General features: G+C 35.9%; 1 protein-coding gene across 1 annotated transcript in view; it reads right to left on the reverse strand.

The window, feature by feature from the left end:
• Window positions 1–15,682, reverse strand: part of THSD7A (thrombospondin type 1 domain containing 7A) — a 97,077-nt gene that overhangs the window by 17,810 nt on the left and 63,585 nt on the right. Inside the window, exons 8-13 of the mRNA XM_053468186.1 lie at window positions 14,557–14,748; window positions 8,786–9,017; window positions 7,397–7,512; window positions 3,524–3,656; window positions 1,187–1,290; window positions 91–285 (exon numbers count right to left, since the gene is read on the reverse strand). Of these exons, the coding sequence (XP_053324161.1) occupies window positions 91–285; window positions 1,187–1,290; window positions 3,524–3,656; window positions 7,397–7,512; window positions 8,786–9,017; window positions 14,557–14,748 (972 nt within the window). The remainder of the gene's footprint in view (window positions 1–90; window positions 286–1,186; window positions 1,291–3,523; window positions 3,657–7,396; window positions 7,513–8,785; window positions 9,018–14,556; window positions 14,749–15,682) is intronic.

Consider the following 15,682-nt stretch of genomic DNA (forward strand, 5'->3'; position numbering starts at 1 on the left):
TACGCTGTGGGTTCTCCTGCTTAGTATATTTAGTGTGATGGACTGGTGAGAGAAATGGTTTGGAAGTTTGGTTAACATTTTTAAACATACCAAGAAGTGAGCGCTTTCTTGTCCTGACTGCTCCACAATCCCCATTACATGGTGAGAATTTCGACCAGCTGGTAAATTGACAATCATCCTGGCATGGTATCTGACAGTGTTGGGTTAAAGCTGGAAATGGACCAGCATGTTTGAGGCAATCTGTCACATCTGCTTGAACTCCATCTTGCCTGCGACATGTAATTGCTAAGTAAAATAAAAGGATTAAAGGGTCAGTAGGGACAGTTGGATATCCCATTCAGCCCTACTGACAAGTAATATACTTGACATGGCGTTACAGAATATGAGGCTGCAATGCTCATCTCCAAATTCAAGTCATTAGGCTGATATGAACATAATGCAAACTCAGCTGTAGCGAGTTGCTTAAGAGCTGGGCTGTAGAGTTGGTCTACACTAAAGTCAAAGGGTTTTCAGCTTGGGTAAACTCAGCAGTCATGTGGACCATCATGTAAGATCAACCAGAATGCAGTCAAGTTCTTCAAAACAGTATTAGTCTTAATATGCTTAACCTGAAGATTGATTATATATCAACTATCATCTCAAGCTGCTAAAAATATTGCAGAACTACAAACCACCACTGATAAATATGTTTATCGATACATTTTCTGACACCTGGGTACATTATATACAATCGATTGAATAAAAATGATTTTTTTGTTTAATTTTAATTTTCACATAACATCTTAAATTAAATCATAATTGCAAATGAATTGTGATACATAATTGTACAGCAGAATGATGCTTAAGACAGGTGGCAAATCAAATTATGAAACAGAAACAACAGTTACAAATCTATTTTACATCAGATACTTTAATCAGTGCTGTATAAAAAATAGTGAAGTGACAGCTGCATCCTATCCTCTACCCCCAATCCATGCTGCCCTGAACTAGAAGAGAACCAAGTATGTAGAAGCACCAGAACAGCCAAAAAGGGAGAGGGCTTTAACACTGTTTGTGCCTGGGGCAACTGGAATGTAACTATGGTCATGCGAGTGTTGAAAAGCATAGGAGAGTACATTAATATTAGTTTATCTTTTTTTTTCATTTAGTAATAACGCATAGGATATATAATTGCAGAATGTCTCACCTCTGGCTTGTAGTCCTGGGCCACAAGTCTCATAAGCTCCAGGACTGTCCTGGCGGACATACCACGGTACCATTTGGCATCTTCTCCATTTATGTGTCTTCCACCTGTACTCGATAACATGACAATTCAATACCTTATTCATATACATACTGCCCAAATCATTATTAAATGCTATCCGTAACATACATACATTATGTTTTTTTATTGGACTAGGTAGATGGATGGGTTTGTGTATTTTTTAAAGAATAACAGTTAATGATAATCATTCGAATTTAGAAATCATATTTGTTTGTAAATCTGAAAACTATGGGGTGCCATATTGACATTTTACTGCACTACAATAACAAAAGAAATCTGCCCTCAGCATGTATTACGGAGACCCTACCATGTCATCATATTGACAGCAGATGTTTATTTTTATTTCCCGGAGGTGTCCCAGGGAAATCTTGATTCTATGTCTAATGCTAGCATATGGACCTTTGAACTCTTTTCATTATAGTTAATCACCAGGGATAGTAATACTGATGATTCCTAAGATTTTGTTTTTTTTAATATTTTGTAGGCTAAAGAGGCTCTGGTATTAAAAAGGCTGATCTGGTTCAACACAGAAAAGGTTAATAAACACAAAAATGTATTAATATATTAATATAAGCAAGATAGTTGCCTATATAGGGGAAGCACACCTAAAGTTATAGAACATAATGATAAAATAGGCCCTAGTCCCCAGAGATCTTTTCTTCAAATTACACAAATGAATATATCACTTGCTATGCAACTAAAGTGCTGTGGCTGTTTTTTCAATATGCTTAGTATTTTTACAGTACAACTGCCTGTAGAGGAGTTTTAGGGTAAATCAATGTTTATTGAGGTTTTCATTTTTTGTGAAAAGAGACAGGGGGAAGGGTACAGAAAATCTGTAGAGGTGTTTTAAAAGAGCGCTGGAAAGGGGGAATTCCCAATTTTTACTCATATGATTTTAGTTTTGTTTTTTTTAACCATAGGTTTTTTGTGTGTTTTACTTGTAATTCCGCATATAGCCACCAGGGTATCTACAATAAAAAAAGGGTAATTTACATGATGCACTGCACTTCTTTTTGGGGGGTTTCTGTGTATTTCCTTTATGTAAGTGTTTCAAACAGGACTGTATAATGCACATTTAGTGTATGGTCTACCAAATATATTTTGTGTTGCTTTATCAATGGGCCACTTGGTTGGACTTGCCCCCAGGACTGAGTGTAGCTAGTGCCTTTCCGAGGTGTCTGTTTTTCATGCCGTGTTATAGTACCTACATGATACCATAATTAGCATTTCTGACACAGGATAGGTCCATCCTTTTATTGGAGACAATTTTGGGTCTCCAAAGACACACTATTTTGAGGGATTCTATTTATAATAAAAAAATAGGAAAGTTATTCCAGTCTGTGACAGCTAAAGTGGGGTTCTACTACATGATTTACATGTTTCTTCCAGAATAATAGATACAAACAATTTAATAGCAGGACTTTACTCCACTATATAAAAAAAAGATCGGGAGGATTTATTTAATGACTGTGTTCCAATTACTTTTCATTTGAGTGCGCAAAGAATCACAGAAAAAAAGAAAAAAAATATGTTAGGAAAACGACCTGTCACTTATAGAGTCATCTTTTATTTTTCTCTTTCCTCTTAAACAATTTGCACACAATGAAATCCATTGCAGATTCTATGTAACGAGACCTGCTATAACAGGCCAATTAATGCAGAGTTTCTTTCTTTTAGAGTCTGTCACCTCCTGTCAACGTATATTTTATATTCGTATGCATGCCACATAAAAATTGCCTCTAAACTACGATCTAATGAACTTGGCTACTAGTCAGAAATTCCAAGAGAATTTGGATTTGTATGGTAAATGATACGGTCTCCTGCATGCTATTTGTAGTTGCTAAGTTTTAGCTTTCCTATGAATTCAGTGCAATTGCCCATTTATATTTGTCATGCAATAACCTATATAATGACAGGAATGTATGTTATTGTTGTATATCATTATATGTGAACGGGCCCTAGACCCAATTATAAAAGAAAAAACAAAACAGGAGATGGCTAATATGACACAGAAAGGTAGATGACCTGGTACAAGTGTAACTAAATATATATAACTTCAGATGACTCAAAATGTGTGATGCAATAATAAATTCATTACAGGTAATTTAATGTCTGAGGAAATACAATACAATTACAAAGGCTGTCAGCTCAGAAGCTGAAACGTAGAATCCATCATCTTGCTATGACAAGATCAAATTTAATGACTGAAAGTAGTTGCGTGCAAATGGTACAACTCCGCTAAGTGAATTTTCTCACCTGTAAGTGTGACAGATAGCTGGGGCTTCACAATCATTCTCTTCATACAATGTGTCAGGACAGTCCCGGCCACCATATGAAGGAAGCTGAATAATAACCCGATGTCGAGTCTGTTTTTTAATGGCAGCCTCACCTAAAGCAGAAAACATGGGCTGATTACTATAAATAAATCCTTTCTCCGGAAGGTGATTGGTAAAACGACCATATAAACACTTTGAAAGTTATAAGGATATTGAAAAGTAGATATCATCAGATCATTTTTGTACCCAATATCTGGAGAAAATCTCACCTTTCATAATTTAATGACTGGTTTTCGATAGACTATGATAGAAAAAAGATTTAGAAAAAACAGTGACACATTTTATCTCTGTTGATGAATCTGACACCTCTGTTTTTCCATCTTACATTTTCAAATTGCAGTCAATGATGATCTCCTGCTGTTGAGCCGAGCCAAACCAACCCTGTGCTAAGCAATACATATGGGGAAAGGGATATGGATGTTTGCACACGTAGTACACTGTTTCACAAATAAACAAAATTATATTGCCGTATTGATTGTTAGAGAATAAAAAAAATGGAGCTGAATTGGATTGAGAATAAGAAGATTATAGTATCCGGTTGTTTGGTTGCTTCTTATCAGATACCAGATTTTGCTCATAACGCTCATAACCTTTCACATTGGTTGTCCTCCTTCACCGCAAAAAATATAACTTTAAAAATAATTGTATTTTTTTTTCTAATTAATTATTAAGCAGCCAAAACCACAACCCTCTCACTCTACATGTTGGAGTTCTGAGAGTTCCAAAATCTTAGAATTTCAAACATTTGTCATATTCACACTGTACTTACACTATGTACACACTAAATCAGCATTAATATTTCAGATTCGATAAGGGTAGCACACCATATGTACAGAAGACTGCCCATGGCCAGAGCATTCAACAGCTATTAATTAAATATTTTTTAATATATGCTTGTGTTCTGCTGGTCACAATAACTCACATGAGCTATTCAGGATACATGTTAAACAAATACCACCAGAACCATTCCAATATTATATTAAACTATGCTAGACGCATGCATCAATACAGTTTCACATATTTCAAAGTAACCACTACCAGCACAGTATTCTGGATCTGAACCTTAATGATTTTTGATAAAATATGCAAACAAATTAACGCTTCCACATGGAGATCAGTGCAAAGGGTAAAGAAATTAATTAAACAGAGTGCTGATCCTATATCATTCCCCTTTCTCTTGCAGTCAAGATGAAAAGAGAGAAAAATAATCAGAAATACAATTAACTTATATTGCCAATGGGTTAGGGTTTTTTTTTGTTTTAGTTCTATTAGAATTAAAATTCATCATAATGTAAATGCCATTTATGAACATAGCTAAATGCTTTGATGCCTGTAGTGGGGCTTGCCTGTGTAAGAGGAATAAAATGCTAGGATGACAAAAAGATAAAAGGTGTTTGAATGAAAGCATATAAATTGAAAATAAAAATGTTTCTTTTATGTTAAAAAAAATATTAAAGACTTAGTTGATAAGTCTTCAAGATATAAAAGAAAAGATTTAATTTGGAAGGTTGATAATGCATACCCTACAGTTGATTTCACAGCACTGTGGCTTCTTTTATTTTAATCAGTCTGAAAGTGTACACATGACTCGGGCACCATCCAATCAGGTGGACCTACCATAAGCTACCCACCCATAACCCAATAAAGACAAAACACAGAGTTAGGGTTCGAAGAGGCCACATTGTTTTGTTTCTGAAAACACACTGTAACGTTAGCATCAAAATACTCATGGACATTTTTTTAGCACAAATTTTAGCAAACCTTCAGCAAGATCCCATGAGAAATTGGCCTCGGTGTAAGTGTAACAGTGCATGAAAGCTCAACCACCAGCTGCAATTCTCCTAGCACGGTGGGGCAATAAACCGGGAACACCGCAGGGGCCCCACTCAATGAGGATTTCGTGCACTATAGCCCCTCGGCTAGTGCTCTTAAAAGTCCTCCATGTGAGGGCTACCTCCTGCTCTAGTGCCAGATCCCACAGGACCATCCGCCAGACCAGACACTGGAAACTACCTAAAAGACAGGTAGTGAAACAGCACAGGGATTGTGAAAGGCATTGGTTTAGCTTTGGAGAACAGAAACTCCTGGTGTGGTTCTGAGTGAGTTAATTTTAGATGCATAGGATTAGGGATAAGAGAGAGATGGGTAAAAAATACCAAACATAGACCTGTCAGGGGGGAGGGAAGGCTTGCCAAATGAGGATATAGGAGCAACAAAGAGACTTCTGCAAACCAGTCAATGAGGTTTCTTCACCACAAAACTGAATATAGTCACAGCAGACTAAAAATAAAATACAGGTATTATATATGTATTGGAGCAGCAGTATCTTTCCTCACAAGCAGATCCACAAGAGTACCCGGATATCGCCAAACAGCACATCAGAGAACCAGAAAGACCATGTCTCTATTAGCAAGATGTTCACAACATCCATGCAGGATGTTAGAGTTAGAAGAGGAGCAGATGTGTTGTCTGCCCATCACTCGAAAGGCACTGAGGTGGAAACCTCAAGGCAAGTGGAAAAGAGGCTGTCCAAGAAATACCTGGAAAAGTGACCTTGAGACTGGCACCAAAAAGATGGGATACACCTAGAAACCAGCTAAAGATAATTGCCCAGGACAGAGGACTCTGGAGATCCATAGTTGGTGGCCCATACCCTGACAGGGTTGAGAGGCATAAGTATAAAAGTATTGCATTAGGCACCGGAAGATGGAGTTGGAACTTTCACTAGTTTACCCCATAGCTTACTCCAAGTGGAAGATTGGGAGGCCTACAGTAAGTTTTGGTCATATTTTTCCGAGCTGGGAAACTGATGAAATAAATTAATAAGGATTATAATGGCAAATATAAAAATTTCTGAGGAAGCACTGTGAGTATGGTTCCTGAGTTGGTGTGAGATATTCTGGGTGTGTGAATGCCTTCAGAATACAATAACTAGTAAATTTCATCTTAAATAAGACCTAAGTTGGAGTCTTTAAGGAGAGGGAACAGGTGCTGGAAATATTATTTGGACACCAAGGAACATATGTTGTTATATAGAAAGATTACAGGAATAATTCATTTGTTTAATGAGTAACAATAATGAAAGAGCATTGGTTAGGCAATACACAGTGACTATGTAAAGTTCTACAAAAAATATTTACAAAAATAAATAGTCATTCCCTTTTAAATATTTTTTTAGATAAAGATTATTTAAGCAGGACAGACTTGATAGTTTAAGTAGTTGCATTTGAAAATAGAGAGATTTAGAACCCTTTGTGTATTTCATTAATAGTGAATACATACAAAAAAAACCAATTATCATATGAAATAGCCCTTTTGAAGAAGTTATATATGGGTGTTTTGTCATATTGTGTATATTCTTCACTTCTCTGTAGTATGCTTAATAATGCTTTATGAGATCCTGAGTTATTTCACATAGTGCTTAGTCAGGGTTAACGCTGACCTACATCTCATGATCACTCTACTGTGTGGAGTTGATTTTTTACAGCGGAAGCATTTTCTAGGTCACAGGTTCAGTCAGGGATCAAAGATAACATGATTCAGGATGGAAATATAATCATACTGTGGAACAATGACAAAAATACTTGTAAAAGGTATGAATTCTTGTAATAACTCATATATGACATTCACTGACAAGCAAGATAATATAATTATATATATATATATATATATATATATATATATATATATATATATATATATTTTTTTTTTTTATTATTTTTTTTTTCAGTGCATGCATTTGACACACAAAGAATAATGTGAAAAGTAGAATAATTGTAAGCAGTAGTTTTACCTTCTTGGCAGGAGGTCGGGCAGTGCGTCCAGTCACTATATGGAGTCACAATGCAATCTTTTCGACATGGAAGCAAACATGGTCTCATTGTTTCTGGTCGTAGACTTTCGGGACATCTAAAGAATGCAATATTAATTAATTTGGAATGAAAGATGCATTTATTTATATGTATTAAAATGTCGAGGGAATGTTAAAAATAAATACATAGGATAATTATGAAACAAATGAACAGTGCAATATCAAAGTTAAGAAATCATTTTTGGAAGTCTCAAGTGTATGATGCATAGCACTTCACAAAACATTATGAACAAGTCAACATTTCTATTATTTGAGTGTTTGTGTAAGGACACATAGCTTCTTGTGTATGAAATAACCCTTTCAAAGGAAGTTGATACTTTTACATAGCTGTAGATATTTGAAATGGTTTTGGCTGCTTTAAATGGGAAAGCAATTTCTCCTGGTTTGTACTCATCATTTTGTGCTGAGTTCCTGCTGTGAAAACCAGCACATCCAATTTCAAATATCTTAAAAGAAAATTATATCCCAGAATTGGTTCAGCATAATTACCTTCATAAAATGTTTAGAGTCCAGCCAGCTGTTGTACTGATGAACGTGCTGGCAATTTTCTGATATATCTATAACTATATATTTAAGAAAATAAAGTTGCCATTTCCATTTTACAGCATCTACCGCTAAGGCTGCTTGGGTATTATAACAAGTCATAGGGAGATTATCTTTGGACCTCTGGACAACTGGGCAACTGTCAGCCCAAGGTTCCAAATTAAGTCAAATAATGGAAGCGTGTGCTGCTCTGCTTTGGATATATACATTTAGCTCTTCTTCTCTACATATAAGTAATTATTCATATACAGATGTACAGTATATAAAGGATTTCATATTCAAGCCCACAGAAAGATTTTTCTTCAGTTAAATTTTTCACTTATAAGGTTAGATTTTTTATAGCATAGCAGTCAATGCCTTTAAAGGGTAGCTGGATAACCCCCTTGAAACAGTAAGTTACATAGTTCCAATACCAATCTGATAACCTTTTAAATTTAAATATTGCCTATATGAATTGAAAATAAAGTGTCAATTATGTTTTTATTTTTCGTTTGTTTTTTCTTGTGCTGGATCGTTAAATACAGGTCATTAGAAAGGTTGCATGTAATGGATTTTATGTAATAAATTAGTTAAACCTACAACTGGTTTTAGGAAATATTCTTAAGTTGTAACATGATTTTGTTCAACTAACTTGATTTTAGTTTACTTGCAAGTGATATTTGCTAAATAACAAAATTTTTAATACTCAAGATAAACATGTAACAGGATACACATAAATAGTACTTCTTAAGCAGATTAAAGCCTAAAAACAAATTCCGTTATATTTACTTTTTAGGTCCAACCTGTCCCACGTTGACACGAACACATATGACTTTTCTTGTCTGCATTCCAAGAGCACAAGTGGATTCACCGTTCCAGCTTGTAGAGTTAAAACCTGACACTGTGACATCCTCTGTGCACTGGCCCCAAGGGCCTGTCTGCCAGTGATACACTGTACAAGGATGCTCATTGCAGCTTCTTATCTCTTGCAGTGTATTACTCTCTGGGCAGGGGACTCCTCCTGTAACATGCAGTATATAAAAATAAGCAAATAAGAATAACAGTGACACAAATGTATATGCATCCTACAGAAAATGTAAAATGTATATAATTGCTGTAAAATACTTTAAATGAGAGGAAATAAGATGAAATTGTGGAATAAAGCACTGTTATGGTTAATGTATGTAGTGATAGTTTTAAGGACTTCCAGACCAAAGCTCAAGTACCAAGAGAAACTTAATTTGTACTTAAACAGTATTGATAGGGTAAGGCCAGGGTATCTTTAAAGATACATGGGTCCAGGGCAAGCTTCCCCTCATAGGTCCCTTACAACTCCCCCAATTATACTTGAGTGGAGTTGAAGATCTGTGCATCTACCAGCACAGACCTCTCCCCTACTCTCAGTCTACATACCACCGGCCTCCAGCAGAACTCATAGGAGGAAGCATTAGGTATGGTCTGTGCTGGCGGCTGCTCAGTTCTTCACCTCAGGACTATGGCAGCTCTTGTAGGGGACCTAACGAACAGCTCCTACCTTTGTCCTGCATTAAAGATGGCCCTGGGTATGTCTATACGCAAAAATGAAATTATTGAAATTAGTCATACACATTAATGCTTAATCAAGCCTACTCTAAATCCTCTAAATTATATCCGCTATGTAGTGTACCTAGTGGGAAGCCCAGGGCTGTATAAATCCCTGTGTGAGTTGGCTTACATGGAAATAACCAAAATGCAAAAAATATCCTTTATCGTTCAGAAATCTCAAGCTGTTCATGTATCTCTCCCACTGGGATATATGTTACTCAGTTAGGAATTATGGACATTAGTGACCTAGATTTAGTAAAGATGACTAAGCCTAAGCAGTTTAAATCACTGGTTATATTATTACACCTAAAACATCTAAATTTAATTATATTTTATGTTTCTTTCACAGATAGATGTTAAAAGAAAAATAAGTCATCATATTCTACTGGTGTGAACATCACAGGAAAAAAAATATCTGTAGCAATACTACACACTATAAAAAGAATAAAATCCTTTGGCAAACTGTCATAGGATTAAATTATTTATTTTCCCAAATCAGGAATGTCAAGAGAGATAGATGGTTCTGCAAGCTGACTGGAGCTTCAGGGACAAAAGTTATTTCTTAAGAATCATCTTTTTTCTCGGTTCAATAGTCTCCAGGCGCAGACAATTCCTTATAAATTAATTTAATGTGAGAGAATAAAAATGGGGAAAAAACCTTTGTGGATATGAACAAAGAGAGCTACAGTTCATGTAATATAACTTAAATTGGGACACAACAGCAATTTTCCCTTTTCAAGGTCAAATCAGACAGAAACGTAGAATTTTTCAGAATAGGTTTTTAGTAGACTTGGGCGCCGGCCGACACTTAGTGTTCGTCTTCCTGTGTTCGGTTCAGGCGAATATTCGTGTACATTCTTCGTCTTCAGTTTTTGCCGTTTTTTGTAGAAGGGGTTAATTCGGGATTACCATAGTACGCACTACGCAGCAGGATTTTAAAGGTCCATACGAGCAACTCTATTGGTTGATGCCAGAGGAGGCCCCTGCAGGCTACCAATAGAGTCGCTCGCACGGCCCTTTAACTCCTGACGGCGAACCTATGGATTTCCGCTCCCGTTAACCCCTGTGATGCTGCATAGATAAGGTAGGCTAGATGGGGAAGGGAACAAGGAGATTAGTAAACGAATACGAAGATTCTTTGTCAGGGTCGGCCCTATCTGCAATGCTTCCAGTGAATGACCCGGCCTGTTCCTGACTATGAGTACCTCTCCATTCCTGGTCTTGGCGTGTATGACTACCTGTTCCAGTTCCTGACCTTGGCTCGTCTTATGTTTTTGGATTCTGATTTGGCTTATTATTTACTTGCCTTATATTTATTTACCAAAAAAAGTTTGTTAACTTGTATTCGTGTCTCTGTTCTAATTCTTGGTACACTGACTTGGCCACACCTCCTTGCTGCCTTTTATAACTAGCAGGATATGGTGTGCTCCATGTGGTCAACCTTGGGAAGTTTCCAGGTATGATAACCCCCAAAAATGAAGGTAGACTTATAAAAACAGTGGTTTATGGAGCCCAATCAGTCTCATGATGATTTTATTTTATGACCTTACTGTGTAATGATTACATAGATGTCAAGAAGGCACAGGGTGATTCAATCACTTTGTCATATACAGACAAAAGGCTCAACCTAGTCTCTCTTGTTTACAGAAAGTAAAATAGATACGATTTTTATGACTTCATCAGAAATGTAAAAATAAATGCTTTTAAACCAGGGTCATATGTGTTCATTGAGAACCCTTTACAATACACAGTGAAGTTAGCGTGTTAAAATGCCATAAAAGGCTACAAGTGTCTCTTTTAGTGACTATCCTGTACTACAGTCTAAAAAAGAATATCCATCATGGACTATCACTTCATATTGGACCTCATAAGCCCTTGATTTAGTCCTTACTAGCTGAGAAACTCTACAAAACTTAAGAATCCAAGTTATTTAGGGCCAGCTTTTCCAAACAGGTGTAACTTTGTATGAACATTGTGGTGCTTCCGTATCCCAATTTGTAATGTTCTTTAAAATTGTTCAACTCACCAACAATTACTGTTTTAATCTCCAAATTAATAAACTTTTGACTGTTGACTCCAGAAAATACTATTTTCATCTACAGGACAGTTTCTCTCACTTTTGTTTTTGTACTTTTACATCGTGAAACCAAATAAACAGAATACCAAACCATGAGAAATAGTTGTTTAAATTATAAGTATCACTTATACAATAGGCATCAAGCCAGCAGCAGAAGGAACCTTTGTAACATTAGCTGGACTATAATGTAGATATAAATCCTTGTAAATGTCATAAAATACCCCCTGACTTTAAATGTTTGCTCCAGAGTATTGACCTTTTTTAAGTAAAGTAATGTCATCCATGTAGCCCGAAGGTAATGGTATTGTAATTATAATTGTCATTATCAATTTAGGATCACTGGAAGATACAGAATAAATATGCAGCAATCTATTTAAAAGAAAATCTATTTTTTCTACCAATGCACATGTGAAAGGACCTTATTATCTTACATGTTAGAATTGTACGCTTTTAATTTTGTGGAGTACCGCCAATAGTACATTTGGATGGAAAATCCAGTTTATTTTATATTTTGATTTATGTACACATATACAAATCTGAAATGAAACTAAAATCACAATAAAAGAAATTCTAATGGTCAGTACCCAGGGCTGTGTCTAATGGTCAGTACCCAGGGCTGTGTCTAATGGTCAGTACCCAGGGCTGCGTCTAATGGTCAGTACCCAGGGCTGCGTCTAATGGTCAGTACCCAGGGCTTTGGGCAGTAGCTGATAAATTACTTGCAAATGTAACTGCAAAGTGTAAGTGGGAAGCTCTATCAGGCACTCCTTTTGAAAACATCATTACCAACAAATGTAGTTTCTCTATCTCTTGTTGGCACGATTCATGCTAGAAATATTTTCGATTCATTTTGTTAAACAGAATGATATTCTATACTGATATTGGCAACATTTTAGTAAATACATAAGCTATTTTCTAATACACATAGATTAGCTCAGCCTTCTTGTTGATTTTTGTTTTTCTCAGCATTTTTTCCAATTACATTGCCAGAGTGGGTCGGAATTAGCGGTCCTTTGGCTTGACTCAATGAGCCAAAGAAAATGTTAAATTCAGACTTTCCATGAAAATGTAGATTGGCCGCTAACTATATACTCATCATTAACCAATTCAGCTTCCAGGGCAGAAATAGTACAAACTCAAGTTTAGTGAGTGAATACCATAACAACTGATTCCACCGTGAGCATAATAGATCAAAGCAAAACTCTGTGCATCCGCTAAGTTAAGAGAATTCACAAATTAAGTTCAATTCAATGATATCAGCCGTAAAAGACGCTCCTTGACTTTAAGACATACTTTACTGTTAGTTTGTTTTAGCCTTCATAGGTCAACGATTTCTATGAGAAAAATATCACTTCTCGATTAAATAGACCACGTCAAAGGTTATAAAATAGAACTGCCTGCGAGGTGAGGTTTCACCAATTTAGAATACTTACTTGCCTAAGATCCATGCAATAAATGTAGCAGTCTTACATGGTAGTGGTTTAGATGCAGACCTTAGGGGCAATTTCGTTGTAACACGTGTCGTACTGCTACAGCAATTGCTGTGTAAGCAGATTTAAAAGATGAATTGAAGTAAATATCTTGTTTTTGTGCTCCTAACAGAATTAGGCTCTTGATGTTCAATATGGAACATACAGAGTTATCTGGAGCAATGGTCCTGAAACCAAATTATACTCCAAGGGGAACATAAATAAACCAGGATGGTTCTCTAAAAGTGATTTTTAATATACCGGCCTATAGAATATTTTTAAGGTTTAAACTAAAACTGATCTACCATAAAATAATCATAACAGTCTCATAATAAGACTGTATAATATAGCAGCAGCTATTTTACAGATGTGTAGCTGCTGATTTTTCACCAACTACTGCAGTTCACCTGTTTATCTAATTAATTAAGTGTTCTTTTTTCTATTTTATGACTGATCAGCTTTTAAAAAAATCCATCTGACCAATTGAGCCTCAGCTAAATGCGCTGCTTGTTAGAACGTTAGATTTAAGGTCTGCAATTATAAAGGGACTTTGTCTTCTTAGAATACAAATTTGCTTCACCTTGAAGCATTGGAGAGAGCCAGTCTGTCAGCTTGGATTGCTTTCATGTTCCAAGTCTGGTGGCTTGTCAGTCCATTCTGAATTTAAATTTACCTCCTGTAAGGACGTTCTACGGCTTGTGCCCTCTGAATGTTCTTTTGTTTCTTCTTTTGTGGAACGTGACTAGAATAAATCTGCTTTTCACTTATATATTATACAATATTTTGTAACTGTAGCTCTTGTAAATGCATCTCCATTATTTTTCGATACAGAGATTTGCTCTACTTTAGCCCGCTCCAGATTATAACAATTCTATGTGCCATGCCAGAGCCCTACAAGTTATCAGCCTTATTCTGTAACCATTTTTGAAATTACTCCAATCGACTTCTCTGCCCTGGTTAATTAAATTGAATGGTGGTTGCTTTGTCTCGTTATAACGGCTCACTAATTATCGTGTTCACCACAAAATCTGAGTTGCTGTGCCAATAAAATGCCAATTTGACATCCACTGTTTCCTATCATGCACATATTTTATTGAGGTATGTTACCTATTGCTCTTATGTTATTTTTTTTATATAACTATTGAAATAATAGTTTAGATAATTAATCTTAGAAAAAAAAATTCTGCCTGAAAACTAATTCCATGCCTAATCTTCAACAAATTCTGATTTCTAGCATATATGTTTATGCTTTAAGACGCTGGTCTACTTTACTTCCAATTTTTCTCTAATGAAGAAGATGTGAAACAAATGTAAGTTTACTGATCCGGAAGAATTTAATGTTCATGTTCAGCATTAGGTATAAGGTACGAGAAAAAAAACAACAAGCACCGCATTTTGGCAATTCCGTCTAACAGAATTTGTGGACTTACCGTCACCAGTATAAGCAAGGATAGAGCGTGCTCGAGTTTGTCGTCCTTCTGTTGTCTTTCCTGAACAGGTGTGTGAGCAGGAGGACCATTCAGACCACGTACTGAGAACACAATCCTTCGGGCACGGAACCTCACAAACAATAGGAATTGGATAGATGGCATCTCTGCATAGCTGTCTGTCAACTTCTTCTCCTGGGAGAGAATACAATTGCAAATATTGTATCTAATTTAAATAAAACTACATGGCCATTAAATTATTATGATTTATTATTTATATCTCATGTACAAATGTCTTTTTTCACTCTTGGGGCTATCGTTCTACTTGCGCCACTTTTGTAACTCAAGTGAGAATTATATCTGATTCATCTGTAAAATGATGAGTAATCTTAATTTTTCCTGTAAATTGAAGTAATTTATTAAAACTACTTATAGTTACTTATAGATTTGTTAGATGTGGCATATGAGTTTCCCAAAGTCCCTTCCACCTTCTCCTTGACGACCTTACAAAGGTTGCCTGAACTAGGCAGCCCAATCCCAAGGACAGTAACTTAAAAAAAAGGAGAAATAACAGCGGGGAGGAATAATCATGCAAAACTTGAGAACAGAAATTCAAAAAGCTCCTTGAGTATAAGGTGGTTCTCTATTTCATTTGTAATCTGTAAACAGTATGTAAACGTTTACTGAACTGTAAAATGTAGGATGAAGGGAAGATGACGGATCCTCTTTTAACATAGCTAGAAAGAAGTATAACTGGAGGATAAAATACATTTGCAATAACATTCATTAAACAATAAAACATTGCTTAAAAATGCCTCAAAAACTAGAGTATTACTTCAGGTCACCAATTAAATGTTAGTATTTTGTGATTTCTTTACAGGAACACAAACATTGATCCCTGCCTTCAGGAAAATGTTACAGATATCCCTGACCAATTAATTGAATCAGTATCTGTGATTCCTTCAGTTTAGAAGGAGAAGCGACAGTGCAAGATAGATGATGTGATAGTTGATATGGCCACGTGATGGCTAAAAGGTTCCGTTAACATATTGTTGTCAACTAAAATACTAATTAACGTCACATAATGACACTGATATATTCAGCTTGTTGCCTGGCTGCATAACAGATG

The sequence above is a fragment of the Spea bombifrons genome, chromosome 5, assembly GCF_027358695.1.
Source record: "Spea bombifrons isolate aSpeBom1 chromosome 5, aSpeBom1.2.pri, whole genome shotgun sequence".
Classification (NCBI taxonomy): domain Eukaryota; kingdom Metazoa; phylum Chordata; class Amphibia; order Anura; family Pelobatidae; genus Spea; species Spea bombifrons.